The sequence below is a fragment of the Lepidochelys olivacea genome (assembly GCF_965140295.1).
Source record: "Lepidochelys olivacea isolate rLepOli2 genome assembly, chromosome: 5".
In the NCBI taxonomy this organism is placed as follows: domain Eukaryota; kingdom Metazoa; phylum Chordata; order Testudines; family Cheloniidae; genus Lepidochelys; species Lepidochelys olivacea.
The window spans coordinates 39,634,183-39,654,274 of NC_140415.1; the positions used below are offsets into that span (position 1 = coordinate 39,634,183).

Consider the following 20,092-nt stretch of genomic DNA (forward strand, 5'->3'; position numbering starts at 1 on the left):
TATGGTTGCTGTTACTGAGCAGTTAAGCTATATTCACCTCTTGGATGAGATCTTTTGCTTCACTTAGGACTAAATTGAGAATTGCCTCTCCTCTTCTAGGTTCCAGGACTAGCTGCTCCAAGACGCAGTCATTAATTTTATCTCTGTATCCCATCCTGAGGTGACATGTTCCCAGTATACATGGGGATAGTTGATATACTCCATTATTACTGGGCTTTGTTTTATTAGCCTTTCCAATGTCCCTGACTGTATTTCACAATCACTGTCACCATCCTGGGCAGGTGATTGTTAGTATATTTCTACTGCTATACTCTTATTATTCAAGCATGGAATTTCTATCCATAGAGATGGTGTGGTCAAGTTTGTCATTTAAGATTTTTACTATATTTGATTCTATGCTTTCTTTTAAATATAGTGCCACTCCTCCACCAGCATGACCTACTGTCATTCCTATATATTTTGTACCCTGGTATTATTGTGTCCCATTGATTATCATCATTCCACCAATTTCTGTGATGCCTGTTATTTCAGTAGCCTCCTTTAATACCAGGCACTCAAGTTTACCCTCTTAGTATTTGGACTTCCAGCATTTATATACAGTCACTTAAAAGATCTGTCAATATTTAGTTGTATGCCTTCATGTAATGTAACTGAATGGAACTCTCTTTTGCTTGACTGTTTCTCTTCAGTTCCTACCTGTAATTTATCAACTTCTGTCCTCTCCTCTTTATGAGGATATAGAATATCCCCTTTAATAAATCCTCCCCTAAGGGATGGGTCTGCCTGGCCTGTGCGTTCCTCCACAAATCTCAACACTACCCTAAGCCTTAGTTTAAAACCTTCTCTATGAGCTTTTTAGTTTTACATGCCAGCAGTCTGGTTCCATTTTGGTTTAGGTGGAGCCTATCCTTCCTGTATAGTCTCCTTCATTCCTAAAATGTTCCCAGGTCCTAATAAATCTAAATCCCTCCTACCAACACCGTCTGATCTACGCATAGAGACTGTGCAGTTCTGCTTGTCTAACTGGACCTGTACATTGAACTGGAAGCAATTTAGAGAATAGTACCATGGAGGTCCTGGATTTGAATATCTTGCCTAGCAGCCTAAATTTAGCCTCCACGACTTCTCCCCTGCCTTTCCTGATGTAATTGGTACCTACATGTACCACAACCACTGGCTCCTCCCCAGCACTGCACATAAGTCTATCTAGATGTCTTGAGAGATCCACAACCTTCCCACTTGACAGGCAGTTCACCAGGTGGTTCTCCCAGTCATCACAAACGTAATGCTCTATATTTGTAATAAATCCTCCATTACTATTGCCTGTCTCTTCCAAATAAGTTGGGGTCACCTCCCTCAGAGGAGGATCATCAGTACGAGGCAATATCATGACATCTGAAAGGAGTTCCCCAACTATGGGCTTGTTTCCCTCTGCTCCTTTTTGATATAGTCCTTCTCCAAGGCTTTCATCCTCCTCTGCAGCACAGAAGCTGCCAGATTGGGGGTGGGACCGTTCTACTATGTTCCAGAAAGTCTCATCTATGTACCTCTGTCTTACTTAGCTCCTGCAGTTCAGCCACTCTGGTTTCATGAGCCCATATATGGTCTCTGAGGGCCATGAGCTCCTTGCACTGAATACATACATACGCCACCTGCCCACAAGGCAAGTAATCGTACATGCTGCAGTCTCTGAAATAAACTGGGTAGCCCACACTCTGCTGCTGGACTTGTGCTTTATTTTTACTCTTGCAGGGTTTGGGGGTTTTTTGGGGGGGGAAAGGAGGTGGTTTGTTTTCTGTGGGGGAGGGGGTGGTTGGAGGGGTCAATTATTGGCCTAAGTTTAGAGAATGTTTGTTAGGTGTATCTGTATCTTGTGCTCCCACTCTAATCTCCCTCTGAAAACTCCTGTTTGCTGTTCCTGTTTGCTCTGGTCGCTTATGGGCTGGCTGTTCTCCCTGAGTTAGCCATACCCCCTTGTCAAGAGGCCCTAAAGGGATCAGGGCTCAATGGATGGTAGTCAAGCCCCTCATTAGGAAGCTATCAGTCTGGGCCAGGGCTGGGCAAACTATGGCCCGCAGGCCAGATCCAGGTCAGGCTCCCGGAAGCCACAGTATGGTCCCGCTCCAGCCAGGTCGCAGGGTTGGGGACCGCACCATGCGGCTCCCAGAAGCTGTGGCATGGCCCCACTCCAGCTCCTATGTGTGCCAATGGCCCCCTCTGGCGCTCCAATGGGAGCTGCAGGGGTGGTGCCTGCGGACAGGACAGCGTGCAGAGCTGCCTGGCCACGCCTTAGCGTAGGAGCCAGAGAAGGGACATGCTGCTGCGTCCGGAGCCTCTTGAGGTAAGCGATGCTGCAAACCTGCACCCCTGAGCCTCTCCCCACACACCAACCCCCTGCCCCAGCCCTGATCCCCCTCCTGCTCTCCAAACCCCTCAGTCCCAGCCCGGAGCCCATTCCTGCACCCTAAACTCCTCATTTCTGGCCCCACCCCAGAGATCGCACCCCCAACCGGAGCCCTCACCCCCTACTGCACCCCAACCCTAATTTTGTGAGCATTTATGGCCCGCCATACAATATTCCCAGATGTAGCCCTTGCGCCAAAAAGTTTGCCCACCCCTGGCCTAGGGTGAGCATGCAGCCCACTAAATAAACCACACTATACGCTTCAATCAAGAAAGCACACAACAACAAACAGATGACAAACTCACCCCAAGGGTCACCTGGTCACTCCTCCCTCACCTGGAGAACTCCCTCAAAACTGCCCTGTTCATTACTCCTGTATTGGAGAACTCTCTGTCAATGTTATTGTTACAGTTCTGGGCTGATCTGATACCAGTGTTCCAGAGACAGTATGTCATTACTAGAGAATCAATAATAGTCTTGTGGAAATTCAGCATTATAGCACAAACTGACTTACGAGCTTTTGATAAAATGTAAATAGTTCCAGAAAGAATTTGGTTTTTCACAAATAGTGAAGTTTAGCTATGACTTCTTACTAAATTGTTTTAATACAATTAAAAGTAACCCCGCAAAAATTAATTTAAATTATAATTTATATCAACCAGTTTATTTTAAAGCAAGTTTTGTGTTTTATATATTTTATTAATGACAAGTGCAATAAGTAGTTGTCTTTGTGTGTTTTGGAGCAATGAAATATTTAAGCTATTTTGCAAGGTGATACAAAAAACTCGAGTTACTGCAACAGCTGCACTGCCTGTTCTCCTGTGGTTTGATTTCCCTTTTTATCTCATTCTCTGCAACTGAAGACTTATCAACATTTGTTTCATGTAGTGCACTGCATTGAAAGCCGCTTGAAATGAACTAAGTAAAGAGAGAAGCACTTTTAGAGTGAAGTTTTTCATTCCTTAGTTTCATAATGTCTTGGGCTCAATTTTTGTCTTCACACACTCTAAAGAGCAGCCTTGGAAGTCAGTGGGAGTTGCATGGACATATTCAAGGACACAGTTTTTGTCTCTCAATTTAAAAAACTATTTAAGGATACAATCCACACAAGATTCCCATTCTTATGGTCTCAAGCATTAGGAACTCCAAGCTATAAGATTTTTGGCTTTCAGAGGTAGGAGCAGTTGAGTACAAGACACACCTCTCTGCTCTTCAAAATCTTCCAGTTGTGTCTTCACTAGTCAGAAGGAGCTTGCTTCAGATTTTCAGCCATCTATGAGCTTCTCTGCATGGCATAGCTAGAATGGTGAAAAAATTATTAAATCCATAGAATTGAAGTAGTGATTTTTAATTTCAAAAACTCTGGAGAACTTTGTCCTCTTCTTAAACTTTTCAGCACTTATTGAAAAAAGTATTTGAATTGATACCTTTGTTTCCAGTTAGCGTACTATTTTTATCGTGTTGGTTACAGAAGGATACTTAGGGTATGTCTACATTGCAGTTAAAAACCCATGACCGGCCTGTTTCAGCTGACTCAGGCTCACGTGGCTTGGAGTAAGTCTGTGTTTAATTGTGGCTCTAGGACCCTCCCCTTCACTGGGTCCCAGTGCCTGGGCTCCTGCCTGAGCTGAAACATCTATACCACAATTAAACCGCCCTTTAGCCCAGGCCCCCGGAGCCTGAGTCAGCTGACTCACGCCATTCGCAGGTTTTTAACTGCAGTTTAGACATACCCATAGGCCCTGTCTAGAGTAAGACTTAAGTGGTGAGATGTTGCATAGCTGAATTACTAACAGCTTCTAGAATTCTGAGAGAGTCAAAGCAATTGTACTTTAGAATGTGCTGACTGGTCAAGGTAAAGCCTTTAATTCAACCACTTGAACATGTTCTAAAGTACAGTTGCTTTGTCTTGATTAGAGTTCTAGAAGGTGTTAGCTCAGAGGTGGGCAAACTGCGGCCTGCAGGCCACATCCAGCCCGCAGGACTGTCCTGCCCAGCCCCTGAGCTCCCAGCCTGCTGTCTCTCCTCCCCACCCCCCCCCCCCCAGCGCAGCCTCAGTGCGCTGTGCTGCCGGTGCTCTGGCCCACTGCTCCTGCCAGGTAGGGCAGCAGCGTTGCTGAGCAGCGTGATAAGGGGGTGGGGAGAGGTTGGATAAGGGGCAGGGGTCCGGGGGGGTGGGGGGGGCAGTTGGATGGGGCGGAGGTTTGGGGGGGGCGGTCAGGGGATGGGTAGCAGGGGGGTTGGATGGGGCGCTGGTGTGGATAGGGGTCAGGGCAATCAGGTGGGCAGTCAGGGTCCTGGGGGGGCAGTCAGGGGGTGGGGGTGTGGATAGGGGTTGGGGCAGTAAGGGGACTGGTGGTAGGGGGGGTTGGGTCCAGGGCAGGGGTCCTGGGACGGGCGGGTCAGGGGACAAGGGGGGGGTGTTAGATGGGTTGGGGGTTCTGAGGGGGGCGGGAAGTGGGAGCGGGCAGATAGGGCGCGGGGTCCAGGCTGTTTAGGGAGGCACAACCTTCCCTACCTGGCCCTCCATAAAGTTTCACAACCCCGATGTGGCCCCGGGGCCAAAAAGTTTGCTCACCCTTGTGTTAGCTATTCAGTGGGGTTAACTTGGTCTACCATACCACCTTTAAATCTTAATCTAGACAGGGCATAAAAGTGCAGTTTGGCTGTGGGCTTGTCTGCATTGTAGATAACTTGACTGTTGCCCCTAACTCAAGTTACATCCACACGCACAAAAGCTTGAGGGTGGTGGTGCTTTCAACTCAAGTTGTCTGGCCTGTCAAGGATATAAGCTAAAACTTACATTAGCACAATTTGTCAGCTGTTAATAAAGATACTCTGTGGGGTAATCTAATTTCACAGTTGCTTTGTCTTGATTAGAGTTCTAGAAGGTGTTAGCTCAGAGGTGGGCAAACTGCGGCCTGCAGGCCACATCCAGCCCGTGGGACCATCCTGCCCAGCCCCTGAGCTCCCAGGTAGGGCAGCAGCATTGCTGCGAGTGCCTGCCACTCTGAGCAGCGTGATAAGGGCGTGGGGAGGGGTTGGATAAGGGGCAGGGGTCCCGGGGGGTGGGGGTGGCAGTGCTGTTTCATAGTGTGGCTACTCAAGGTAGGCTAACTTAAAAGGATTTAACTCAGTTATGTACACTCGAATTAACTGTACAGTGAAGACCTAGCCTGTGTAAAAATGCTTATTAATCAACAGATCCATTCCCTCTACATGCTTGCTTACTCATGAGTTTTTCTACTGCGTTCGCGTTTTTGTGCTTTGGGGTTTTTTTTTTTGTTTGGTTGTTTTTTTTTTTTTTTTTTACTCCTATTGGCCTTGCAGAGCCATTACAGCTAAGAGGAACTGAGTTGATGTATTACTGGGCCATCAACAGAATTTTACACTAAGCCCTGGTCTACACTGGGGTGGGGGATCGATCTAAGTTACGCAACTTCAGCTACGTGAATAACGTATTAGATCGACTTACCATGGTGTCTTCACCGCAGTAAGTCGACTGCTGCCGCTCCCCAGTCGACTCTGCCTGCGCCTGTCGCGGCGCTGGAGTGCAGGAGTCGACGGGAGAGTGCTCGAGGGTCGATTTTATTGTGTCTAGACTAGACACGATAAATCGATCCCCGCTGGATCAATCGCTGCCCGCTGATTCGGCAGGTAGTGAAGACATACCCTAAGTATCAATCACTTACATCTGTGCAAGATTATTGAAGGCACTGGGTGTTGTACAGGTGTCATGGAAAACACTATCTGAAGACACTGTGATTGAAGAGGTACTAAAGGAAACATAATTTGGCTTGCAGAACCTTTTCTTATATGTACTGGTGCACAAAAAGGGGAACCTCAAGCTGGTTTGGCAATACTGGCAAAAAAAAAGTCTTGTAATTGAAAATGTTGGATATAAATTTCACTTAGATCATGAACATGGAACCTTTGGAGTAGAGCCACACTTTAAACTTTCCAGAATACCTTTGTTTCAGGTATCATGTTCTGTATTTTTATGTGAAACTGACATAAAACATCGTATTACAGAAACTTTGTCTTGTGAAACCTCTTGTAATTAAACAGGTTTTTGCTTAGTTTGTAGTTAATTATTAAATATGATTACTTGGAGCCCCTTTCTCGTCTTCCCTCAGAGTGGTCGGGGTACTGAGAAAAAACTTCAAAATATTTTAATAAGGTAAAGCCACAATACCCAAAACAAGAGAGATCCCAAGTCCAAAAAATTCCTCTGTACTTCTGACCTCCTTCCCCCTCCCCTCCCACTATGGACCTATAATCTTTATTTAGACCATAATGATTTTTTCGCTGCTGTTTGTAGGTGCTCCTGACCCAACAGCAGGTGCTAGCATAGATGATGAAAACTGTTGGCACTTGGATGAAGAACAAGTCCAGGAGCAAGTTAAACTCTTTCTCTCCCAGGGTGGATACCATGGATCAGGGAAGCAGCTCAATTTGCTTTTTGCAAAGGTAGGGGTTACATTTGGGTCTCCTTCTTTTTTTGTTTTCCTCTATCCAGCCCATATTTGATTAATTAATTACTGAAAATGCAGTCATTTTTAAACCAAGCTATGCCTTATTAGTACAGCATTATGCTACCGAGAATTCTCCATCAGTGGAGCATAACTTGATGTGCCTTAAAATCTACTTGTTTATCCTCACTAGTTTTTTTCCCCAAAATTTTGGAAAACCGTATGTGATATTCTTGGGGCATACATTTTAATGTAAGTCTAAATTTCTTGTGGAAAACCTGTTCAGAACAGAAATTGCAGTGGGACATTAACAGTGATCTAAAATAATTTTTACTGTTGGAGAACAAACTCCATGTAGTCAAGTTCTCATTTAAAATTTTTTGACAGTGAGAGGTTTTTTTTTTTAAATAGTGTATGTGCCTCAAAGAGGGAGGAGGAATTAAATAAAACATAAGCTTCAGTATTTCATCAGTATTATGTAGCTTCTTTTTTCAATCTTGTATTAAGAGACCTTTTTTGTTTCCTAGGTGCGAGAGATGTTAAAGATGAGAGACTCTAATGGAGCTCGCATGTTGACATTGATAACAGAACAGTTCATGGCTGACCCTCGTCTGTCGCTTTGGAGGCAACAAGGCACTGCAATGACTGACAAGTATAGGCAGCTCTGGGATGAACTGGGTAAATACGAATAATTAAAATTATATGCTGTGTATGTATATGTTTCATAGATTCCAAGGCCAGAAGAGACCATTGTGATCATCTAGTCTGACCTCCTGTATACACAGAACGTAACACTCCTCCAAAATCATTCCTAGAGCATAGCTTTTAGAGAGAACCTCTAATCTTAACTTAAAAATCAGCAATGATGGAGAATCCAGAATGTTCCTTGATAAATTACTCCAGTGGTTAATTGCCCTCACTGTCAAAAATGTACGCCTTATTTTCAGTCTGCATTTGTCTAGCTTCAGTTTCCATCTATCAGATGATAATGTTGTTATACCTTTCTCTGCTAGATTGGAGAGCCCATTGTTACTTCTCTTTGCTAATCTAAATAGATTGAGCTCCTTGAGCCTATCACTATAAAGCATGTTTTCTAATACTTTAATCATTCCTATTGCTCTTCTCTGAACCTTCTCCAATTTATCAACATCCTTCTTGAACTGTGAGCATCAGAACTGGACACAATATTCCAGCAGCAGTCACACGAGTGCTAAATACAGAGGTAAAATAACCTCCCTACTTCTACTCAAGATTCCCCTGTTTATGCATCCCAAGATCACATTAGCTTTTTTGGCCACAGCATCACACTGGGAGCTCATGTTCAGCTGTTTATCCACCATGACCCCCAAATCTTTTTCACAGTCGGTGCTTCCCAGGATAGGGTTTTGACCCCCATTTTGTAAGAATATCCTACATTCTTTGTTCCTAGATGTATATATTTACATTTAGCTGTATCAAACTATATATTGTTTGGTTGCACCCAGTTTACCAAACAATCGAGATCACTCTGAATCAATAATCTGTCTTCTCCATTATTTACCACTCATCCCCAATTTTTGTGTCATTTGCAAACTTTATCACAGATCGTTCTGTTTTCTTCCAGGTCACTGATAAAAATGTTAAATAGATTAGGGCCAAGAACTGATCCCTGCAGCACCCCACTGGAAACACTCCCACTTGATGACTGTACCCCATTTACCATTACATTTTCAGACCTATCAGCCGGTTTTTAATCCATTTAATATGTGCCATGCTAATTTTATATTGTTCTAGTTTTTTAATCAAAATGTCTTGTGGTACCAAGTTAAATGTCTTACAGAAGTCTAAGTAAGGAATGAAGGAAGAACTGGACATTTAAAAAAGGCAGGTTTATCAGGATACTGAGTAAAACTGAAACTGGAGTTCTCTGCAGGCTTAATTGTTCAATTTAAAAGGGGCTGGAGTTGTTGTGAATTTCTGGCATACAGCGGGGGGTGGAAATGGCAGCCTGGACATCTTGATTTGATGGTGAAACAAAGCACCTTTTGCTAGAGAAAAGGACATATGCTTAATTGAAAGTAACAATTTGGCTATATTTAAAACTATAGGAATGCGTACTTTGTTGCTTATGTAGGTTGAGCTGGTAGGTGCTGGGAGGGGCTATCCTGGAACCTGTAGCACTTTTACAGGATACTGCAGATAAACCTAAATTTTAATAAATTGTCTAAGCCATCACTCCTCTTCTCTTCATTTTCAGTTTCATATCAGCAGTTTCCTCTTGTCTGTGCTCATTTGATGCTACAGGCAGAAGAGCCTGAGCAGTTGCATTGTAACACCAGATGTAACTCAGGCCTAGTCTGCACTTAAAAATTAGATTGCCCTAGCTATGTTGCTCAGGGCTGTGAAAAATGTTGTGCCTTGAGTGCCACAGTTAGGTCAACATAATGCAAGGTGTAGATGCGGCTAAGTATTCTGCCAACCTAGTTACTGCCTCTCAGAGAGATGGATTAACTACATAGATAGAAAAACTGCTTCCATTAATGTAGGAAGTGTCTAGTCTGTGACTGTAGTGTAATCCTACCTTGAGTCAGTCATTACTTTCTTCTTATAGTAACCCTAATCCTTCCTCTGCTGCCTGTATTGGCCATGTCACCCCTTGACGGTGCCCATCTGGTGCTGCAAGTAGAAGAATCTCTGCCTAGAGCACCAAGTGGGGGCATTGTGTCAATGAATTATAACAGTTTGTCAAAGGTAAAATGATCTTGTCTGAGGCAGTCACAGTGTAGAGGCAGTCACAGTGGAAATCTCCATCCTCACTTCTAATTAGGCATGGTAGCTCCCGATCTGATGCAATCGCCTCTACTTCGGTCCTGAACCCGTGCACTTCCTCATCTTCAAGGCACCTCAGTCCTGACCTGCAGTTTTATTTGCTGACTCCACCAATGGTATTGAAGTACGCAGATGACCTGGAGTGAGAGAGTGATGAGTGGCTGAGTTATTTCTGCTGTCACAGTACTCCTCTGTCTGTTGCACCAAATGGGTAAAGTGTGGAAATCAGGCTTTTCCAGTTTTCTGATTGTCACCAAAGTCAATAGGGCTGTTCCTACTGATGCCTAGAATGGTCACTGAAATTTTGGAATTGATCAGACTGTGCTTCCCCATAGTCTTAACCTGCTGACATGTGGAATTTACAAACTGCCTTGTTTTCACTAAGGGTTTTGCCTCAAGTTAAGAATACACCTCTTTCATAGTAAAGACACAGACCTGAGAAAGAAATATGAGCACTGAAGAAGACAAGGGTATTAGGAAGCCCAAAGGAAAAACAGTGATCACAGAATGAAGAGCAGGGTATATGGAGGACCAGCTATTTGTTTGGGCAACAGTGGCAAAGGAGGTCTCATACAGATGTTGAGGGGTAACAAATTTGATTGTACCTTCTAAAATCAGAATCAAAATCAGATGCTTTTCCTCTAGACATGCTATATGTAAGGGTAAAATAGCATATTTACCTTTTGTCTGCTCAGAGTGATCTGCTTTGAGAATGGTATATACCCATGAGAATTTTCCCCTTAAATCTATGAAGAAAATGCTTGCAGTGGTGTTAATCATAGTAAAGTAGGTTTTTAAATATTGTATGTTAATTAAGCTCTTGATTATTTCATGGGGTAAATAATGCTTTTGTATTGTAGTTATGAAAGACTTTAGCAGATGTAAAGTGTAAGTTCTGTTTAATAAAGGGCTACTTAATTTTGTAGCCTACCAACCATTAGGCGCATAGACCATTTTTCAGTTTTATTTTGGGCATATGTTTTTAAGCTTCTTGTAATAAGCTTCATTCTGTGACTGGGTCACTTGAGTAATGATCCTTTCATAAAAACTTAACCAATGCTTCCTGCAATGCAGTGGGCGCTTGCATGGTAGTTGGAATAATAAGTTAGACCGGGAACAGAGGGTCTGTTCCCATTGAAGTCTTTAGTAAAACTCCCCTAGACTTCAGCAGAAGCGGGATTGAGTCTTAAATTTGGAGGTGTTAGGCAAGACAATTTTTATTAATTATTCTGGCATCCATTATGAGGCTAGCATCATCCAAAGGAGATGATACAATGCACTGGAAGGGTCACACAAGTCATTTCTAGTTTGAAGGTCTAGAATTAAGTAGCAAGCTGTGTTTAAAAACAGTGAAAAGGAATATGATGAAAACAAAAAACTCCTGAAGGGGGGGTCTCCAGCGTAACTAAAATATGTTCCGTTAGAGTTGTCAAGATTACAGATGTAACATGTTAAGATTAGAGTTATTTACTTCTGTTGATGCTAGAGACATTGGTAGTGCCTATAGTGATTTGTGTGAATCATTACGCTCATATGTTCAATACACCTCACCTGCTACAATAGCAGATAGATAACTTTTTCAAAGTTCTGAGCTGGAATAATGCTGTTTAAATGGTACCTCAGTAAAATATCACATGCTGATTTTAGGAAGTTTAACCCTCGATTACCATTGATCAAAACTGAGAAATTGCTGCATTATTAATTATAACAGGAACCCCTTTGGTCTGCCGTTAAATTGCATTGATAAAATAGAGGAATATGGAGATGGTTATAATCCCCTGAAGTAAATGTCTGCTGGTGCATGTTGCACTGAGTTCTCTGATTTCAGTAAAAGGTCAGTCAACCCTCTTTCTGCTCTGAAAAAATTATCTCTATCCGTAGGTTAAAAAGTCCCTCCAGTTTGACTTCAGTAATAATTCTCTAATATTCATCTATCAAAAATTAAATAAAAGTTGCTTCTGAGCTACGAAAGTGAAAAGATTTTCTTTCTTAATAAAAGGGGGAAATTTGACTGTGTGCCCCAGCCCAGGGATCACATTGCTGCAAGGCTTTGCTTTGGAATTAAATGCTGAGCACTGCCAGATGCCAGGCATCGAGAAGAAGCTGAGTTTTGTCGGCAAATGGGATCTGCAAGTTAATTGGTGTTTTCTGCAGGCTTCTGGCTGTGAAATGAAATTGGAAGCCCTTTAGCCACATGGATAATACAGGACCTGAATACAAATGTCACATGTCACCATCAGGGCCCACTGTGAGACAATAGTGTTCCCACTCGAACACTACGCCATTACAGATCATTTAAATATGGGGATTACATTTAAACTAAAAGCCCCATTTGCCTTTTACTGCAATTTAAATGTCCTCTTAGCAAAAGCTAAGTGACAAATTAAATGAAAAAAGTGCCCACATTTTTAAAGCTGTAATGCAAAACAACCTTTTATTGCTTCTCATGTGCCACGAATGAATCATTATACTTGTCAACCCTAAACCAAGCCATAATTGGAGCAGCTACTGTTATCAAAGTGGGGCCGCTCTTGTGACAGCTTAATAAAGCTGAAACTGTTAAATTAAATCCCAGATGCTTAATCTGATGAAAGCAGTCAAGTAGAAGAATCCAAGACAAGTATCTACTACTTGGTGGAGTGATGGAGCCCAACAGCTTGTCAACACGTAGATTACAGGATCAGATTTTTTTTTCTGATCTACCATTTTCAGTGTCTTTTCCCACCCACTTGCCTCCCTTTGCAGTAAAGAAACTTCACACAATTCGCATGTTTCAAAACAAACATTTCTAGTAGATTCCCCCCCCCCACTTTGATTTTTTTTAAACAATATTTAATTCATTTTCTTTAAACTAAAAAAGAATGGTTTCTGATGGAACCAAAGGCAAGATGGCTCTCCACATGTGCCCTACCCCAGGGAGGAGGGTCTGCCAAGGAGGTTCTCACTCTTCTAAGACAGGACAATGGCTATTCATTTTATTTAAGATGCTGAGATTTTTACTTTAGCTCTGATCTTTGAGGCACTCTTTGAATGCCCTCAATTCTCATTGAGGAATTGAGCAGGAATAGGGGGTGCTCTCAAGGTGGTGTTGAATCAGCCCCACCCTCACCTACCCAGTTCAACTACTCTCCATTGACTAATATTGCTAAATATGGAGCACTCTTGTGATGTCACTGAGTCCTACAACAGTATAAAGCCTTCCTGGGAGACACCTCTGAAATCCCTTTGATCGTACCTAGTGGAAGGGCTGCTCCTGCACATGTATCACTTGTGTGGCATGAGTTTTGTTGTCTCCTTGCCTAATGGATTAGCCCTTAAATGAATTTTTACTCGTGGAAACTACTATTGTATGCTCAAGATGGGTTGAGTTTTTTTAAAACATTAATATGCTATACTTAAGCTAAATTGTAATAATATTAGCAGAATGTTAATATAAATATGTCCATTTTTGCAACCATAGAGGTGCATAATATATAATTTTTTATATTTTAAACTATGAGGAAAACTTGCTAACTTGAAGTTAAAAATCTTGTACAAATTCAGATCACGTGGAGAATTGTTACAACATATTTGTGCTTTTTAATGATCATTTTCAAATTCTTATTTTTTTTGAGTAAATTTATCCTCCCAATCTGAAATTTAATTTAAACACATGATCGTTAGAGGTTGTAATTAGTTAGGATTTAATTACTGTTTTACTCTGGGAAACCATTGCTTCAAGGTGTTAAATAACGTTTTCCTGTCTTTGAAACTACTTTCATGTATTCTAAGAAATTCTTTGTATTCTAATTTAGGATATATCAAGTTGGATTTTTTTAACCTAAACTAAATAAAAATCTTGAAGTAGAAGATAGGAAGGCCTTTAGTGGCTCTTCACTTTGCAATTACAGAAAATAAATTGTGCAGGGCATGCCAGCTATTTCAAACAGATGACCTCTGCTCAGTACTTCAGAATAAGACAAAAACAGCTAAGGTTCCTGCCAATATGCCCCGAGAGAAATTCCTTTCTGACCCCAAATTTAGCAACTACTTAAATGCTACCATGAACAAGATTTACCATGGCTAAATAGTCATTCCAGTTTTTGTTTTTCTGCAGCTGCATATTAAAATAGTCACTATTATCATCTTTTTTTTTAAAGGTACATGTACACTGCAGAAAGATTCAGTTTTCCTCATGTATTTCATAGTATTGTTTAAATGTACAGATGTAGGCCATAATTTTCAAACCTGAGTGCCTAAATTTAGTTGCCTACGTCCTTATTTAGGCACTGAATTAAAAGTGACTTTATTTTTCCAAAGGTGCAAGGCATCTGAAGCTCCCGTTGACATTCACATCCTTTGAAGTCCATAAGCGTTGTAAGTGCCCAGCGCCTTTGGAAAATAAGGCTACTTTTAATTAGGTGCCTAAGTATGGATTTAGGCAACTAAATTTAAGCACTTGAAAGTAGACTGTGAAATTCAGACGTTCCTAAGGTGGTCAGGTGCCTTATACTATACTCAATCCATTAAACTGGTTGTTTTGCAATTTTTGGATTAAAAATAAGTCTGCATGTTATATGCATGTCCATTAAATTATATCAGCCATTTCACAGAATATTATGCTAACATATATAAATGTGTCTTAGATTGGTTTATGCTGTTTAAGGTACTAAACTATTTCTGACTGCTTTTTTGAGAAATTAAACAGCAGGGGCTCTACACAGAATCTCAGTTGTGTGTGAAACTTCTCTTCATTGTGACTTTGTCATTACCTTTTGCTTCTGCTGTTTGTTACCCAATTCATATATATATTTTATGTTCAAACTGACTGCTGTTAAATCAAGGGTTTGTGGCACTAGCAAGTGTGTTTGAAGCTTCAGCTTAAACTGATTTTCAGACACATTACACTTTGTCTTCTGTAATTACAGGATGGAGTTATGACTGTTCGGGTTCCCTAGCTATACTTTTCCTTGCCTTAGCATGTTTAGATTTCTCTAAGTTTAATCATACCTTGAGTTTCCTGGGTTTGGAATGCTTTTATTTTAGGGGGTGGTGGATGTAATTATAACATCCCTGTGATATTTTTGCCCTTAATTAATTATATATATTAACTTTTAACAGTTTAACATAGGCAATTCCCAGATAGGAGACTCTTTAATTTAAAAATTTCATATATAAACACTAAACAAAAAACGCAAAATGTTGCTGTGTGGGTTTTATCTTAAGTGAGTAAAATATAATATCAATATTAACTTCTAATTTTTTAAAACCTTTTTAGCAACACATTTACCAGTACATTGTGGATGCTTTACCCTGCTCTGGAGCAGCCCAAAGTAGCCATAATGGACTGGCAAGTTTCTCTCCACTTCTGACTGCTACAGTTCACGGAACATCACTTCCTACTTTTCCTCTTTCTGTTGCTTATGTCTGGTGCAGCACATGGTTCTCAAAAATTCTAAGATTAATGATAATATTTTGCTCAAGTTCATCATAACTCAAAATTTCTTCAGCAGAGGGTGATAAATAATGTGCTAATACAGAGAATTCCGTGAATAACTGCCTTCTTTCAAAATGACTGCTGTCTCCCATTTCTCCCATTGGGAGTGAAGCCTGGATAGCCTTGAGAAAGATGGAGGTCGCCCATATTTCCAGAGACCAGTTTCCTCTCACTTTCATTGAGAACAACGGAAGGCAGTGACTATCTTGAAAGAGGGCATCTTAACTGAGGGCGTTTATGGCCACAGTTCTATTAAGACAATAGGAGATGGTAGCCATTTTGAAATGGAGATGTTTCTTTCACTTTTCTGTAATAGAACAGCATTTATCAGACCCTGCTGAAGAAGCAGCTTTCAGTTATGAAAAAAAAAAGCAAAAACTACCACTTGTTACCATTAACAATTATTGAAATGTAGTCAATGTGCAGGATTTCTGTGAATGGTTTATTTATTAATTTGCAATTTGGGAAGTTCAGAGTTTGTGTTCCATTAAGATTATTTAGGACCTAACAAAAAAGCTAGATGATGGGTGCTAAATTTCTTCAGAAACCCATTTTAAAATACTTTTAATTCCTAAACGAATTAACTGATTAACTTGTAAATTTTCCTGAAAATTCATTGTGTACTCAGAGTAAGCGCTGTAATTTTGAGGATATGCTGTAATACTCCTTTTATAACTAAGTGGTTGAATCCCTGCTTCAAGTGAAAAACTAATTTCATCCTTCTCTGAGACCATGACCAATGCTTCCATAATTAAGTGCAGAATTTGACTTGTGACTGAAATTAGTTGCTGACCTATATTTCATGGAGCATACTTCTCCCTTTTTTTAAAACATAAGAATAACATGAGCTAACATCTAATCTTCTGATATTACCCCCAGTAAGTACCAGAGAAAGTAGATTATATATGCCTATGGAGTAGGGTGATCAAATAGCAAGTATGAAAAATCAGGACCTTTTTTGGGGGAGAGAGGGCAGATAATTGCCTATGTAAGACAAAGCCCCTAACATCGGGACATCTAGTCGCCCTACTGTGGAGTGGTTGCGTCTTCAGTGAGTTCTCCTAATATTCTGGGATCCAAGTCATTGGGCCCCAGTGATTTTATTCAGGTCCCTTCTTGTCGAAGGGTCCTGGAATCCCATCCCATGACAGCTACTGGAATACCATGCCCTGTTCTCACATACACAATTCAAGAAGGATGTAGATAAATTTGAGAGGGCTCAGAGAAGGGCCACGAGAATGATTAAAGGATTAGAAAACATGCCTTAAAGCGATATTCCAGGAGCTCAAAGAGAAGGTGAAGGAGTGACTTGATCATAGTCTATAATACCTTCACAGGGAACAGAAATTTGATAATTTAGCAGATAAAGGTAAAACAGGATCAAATGGCTGGAAGTTTAACCTAGACAAATTCTGACTGGAAATAAGGTATGCATTTTTAAAAGTGAGGGTAATTAATCATTGGAACAATGACCAATGGTTGTGGTGGATTCTCCCTCACCGGCAATTTTTAAATGTATTGGATGCTTTTCTGAAAGCTCTACTGTAGTTCAAATGGAAATTAATTCAGGGAAGTTTTAAGGTCCTGTGTTTTATGCATAACAGACAAGATGATCACAGTGGTCACTTGTGGCTTTATAATCTGTAGGTGCAGTAACGCCTCACTTAACGTAGTTATGTTCCTGAAAAATGTCACTTTAAGCTAAACAATGTTAAGCGAATCCAATTTTCCCATAAGAATTAATGTAAATGGGGGGGTTAGGTTCCATGGACATTTTCTTTTTTTGCCAGACAAAAGGATTAATATATATTTTAAAGAAACGATTTTATACTCCAGTCATTGTTGAGTATGAAGCAATGGGAGGTGCTCCCGTCTTACCTCACACAGACACAGCCCACTGGCACTGCAGACAATGAGGCAGGCAAGGAGGCTGAAGGTGCCGCAGGCTAGGAGAAGCATGTTGCACAGCGGCAGCTTCCCCTACTGTGCAAGCACCAGGGGCGGGGGGCTCGACCCTTGGCACACCCACTCCACCCCTTCCCCTAAGCCCCCTCTTAACCCACCTCCTCTTCCCCCCCCACCCATTTACTCTGCAAGCCACATCCTCGCTCCTCCCTTCTCCCTCCCCTGCCTCCTGCTCTCAGCAGTCAGCTGGTTTGCAGTGTTCAGGAGGCAGGAGAGGGAGGGGGAGCCTGCGTGCCGAGTCCTCGCTCCTCACCCCTGCCTCCTGAACGCCACAAACCAGCTGATTGCTGCAGGCAGGAGGCGGGGAGAAGTAGGGGGAAGGTGCTGATCCGCAGGGTCCGCCAGCAGGTGGAAGGCGCTGGCGGAGGCACGTAGGGGAGCTGATGGGGGGCTGCCAGCTGTGGACAAAGCAAGTAGCCAGATGATGTTATAGCGGAGTATTGTACAACTTTAAATGGAGCATGTTGGGTAATGGAGCAGGGACGTAAGGTCGAAACAACGTTAAGTGAGAGGACATTAAGTGGGGAGTTACTGTATATCTACACTTATGGCAGAGTGTAGAGTACAGACACAGAACACCCAGCTAGCATGGGTATAAATAGCAGGGTAGACTTTGAGGCGCTGCTTAAGTGAGTAGAGTGCCCTTCCCACCTGAACCCTAGGGTACATACCCTGCCTGGCTCTCTGTACATGCCCAAGCAGTGCCTCCCATGTCTACACTGCTATTTTGAGCAGTGTAGTGTCCTGCTGTCTCCCATCTACCAGAGCCTTTCACTGCTGCCTGTAGCTGCACACCACAGTGACAAGTGTGGACATAGCCTGCCTCTCACTTCAGTGTATAGCTATAGCTGTAATGCCTGTGCTCTACATGTTGCCATGGATGAGGCCTATGTGAATCTGTGGTGGCATGTTTCAGTTACGTAAGCATAATGCTGGTTATCATGCTGTTTTTCCTGTCCTCTCCTTCCATCCATCTTCATGGTTTTATTTGGGTGTACTTATCCTTTAATGTGAATATATTTTCAAAAACGGTCCTTTATTTCAGCAACCTCTCCCTTTCAGTTCTTGTGATCAAACCCCTTGTCCCTCTCATCTCAAGAAAGTTGAAATGCTGTAGAAAAAATTGAGTTGTTTACTGTACTACCTCACAGGGATGTTAGAGCTGGACGATGTATTCATAGTGAACAATTCATCTGACTAATTTCGCCCTTTTTCATTTTGAAAATGATCTGCAAGTATCAGATTATGTTATGGTTCTTAAAATTCATTATGTTGTGATTCTTAAAATTTTATTTGTAACTGTTAAACTCTTCGGAAGAAATATTTAGTCTATGCTTTGTCAGAACAAGAGTCCCATTTTCTGTTCACAACTTACCAGTGACCATAAGTAATTATTTAAATTTATTATGGGAATCATTGAAGTATATGTTTTAAAAACAGCCATGAGCAGTTTAGTGAAAGTTTTAATATCCATTTGTTTGCTCTAGTATTAGCCATGCTGTAAGTTTATCTTGAATGTTTGGAAATAAAAGGGGTCATGAATACTAGGAAAGTAAATCAGTGGGTTTCTTTGAAAACACCTGGTGTTTTCTTCCAGCTCTGTAGATAAAAGTATTCCTCTTGTTGTATTAATGATAAAAATGAATAATTATTTGTAAGGAATCATAAGTATGGCCCTTAACTGAGATTTGATGGATGTAACTAGTTTATGTCCTGAGGAGATGAAAATCTGTAGTCCTGATCTTGAAAACTCCTTTGCTTGAGTGGACCCCAGCACCTGTGCAGAGCCCCATTGGCTTAGTCAGTGGGGCACCATGCAGTCACAGTAGTTTGCACGCTTAAAGACTAAACTAGATGTAATTTGGTAAGGGATGATAGAACAAAGGATGTTTTTAAAAAAAAAAAAAAAAAAAAAGACAAGGGATACAATCATGTTAAATCACGAGATGCATTTTGTTTTCATCTTAATGTATTAAAATTTGAGGACACTGAAATTGAGGCTGGAGTGAAAGTCAGTATTAAACCTACTTTATATATGCACAGAACAGTTCAGTGACTTGTGCAAGGGTCAGTGAGTGAGTAGCAGAGCTGAGTATAGAACTCTGATTCCAATTTCTCTGACTAGAGCACACTTGCTCCCATGACATTGGAAATGTTGTTTTTTTAATATAACAGTCTTGGGAGAGAAGGAAGTAAGTTTAAGGAACTAGAAATATGTGCATTTTGCCCCCTTATGGTACAGCTATGCTCCCCCAACACACACACACACACAAACACACACACACACACACACACACACACATTTTAGTGTGCAGAAGATATCAATGCTGCAGGTAATCTATTGCATTAATCAGCCAGCTAGTGTGAAATGCATGGGGAGTGATTATACTATCATACACAATACAATCAGCATGAAGCACTTGTCAAGACCAATACATCAAAGTTTAATTCAGTAATAGAATGAATTAGAGAAAAATGAAACATTCTGTTCTCCAAGAAACACAACACCCATTGCAGGTTCTTTCTGAAGGCTCTGTAGAAAAACCAGAGTGCATTAAGGAATTGTTTTTATGAATAAAATTGCTACTCAGCTCTGACTGTATACTGCGAGTACTTCTCCTTAGGGTTCTTATGATGGAGAGTATTGTATTGAAGTGCTTATTCTGTCTTCACTATTCTATAAAAACAACTGTTTAATTGGATCATTCTCCAGTGGGGCTTCTGAATACTTTTTGTTCTAATGGAGACCTCTTATTGCATGTAGGAAGGAGGTGGTTTTACCAGTTACTGTGCGGGATTTGCCCTTGAGGATGGGGGAGTAGTATACACTAGACTGATTTCTATTATTTTGCTAACTGCCTGGTTGCTGTTCCAATGCAGGTATTATGTGTTTATATAGAAGCTTGGATTATAAATTTTATATAATGCTGTATAGTCATTTAGATAGGAAAAATGTTTAGATGTTTC

General features: G+C 41.3%; 1 protein-coding gene across 3 annotated transcripts in view; it reads left to right on the forward strand.

Annotated features, from left to right (window-relative positions):
* The window catches only part of ZSWIM6 (zinc finger SWIM-type containing 6), a 166,172-nt gene that overhangs the window by 106,004 nt on the left and 40,076 nt on the right, over positions 1 to 20,092 (forward strand). For all 3 annotated transcript variants that reach the window (XM_084629357.1, XM_084629356.1, XM_084629355.1), the window contains exons 3-4: positions 6,726 to 6,874; positions 7,404 to 7,554. In XM_084629357.1, the coding sequence (XP_084485483.1) occupies positions 6,726 to 6,874; positions 7,404 to 7,554 (300 nt within the window). The remainder of the gene's footprint in view (positions 1 to 6,725; positions 6,875 to 7,403; positions 7,555 to 20,092) is intronic.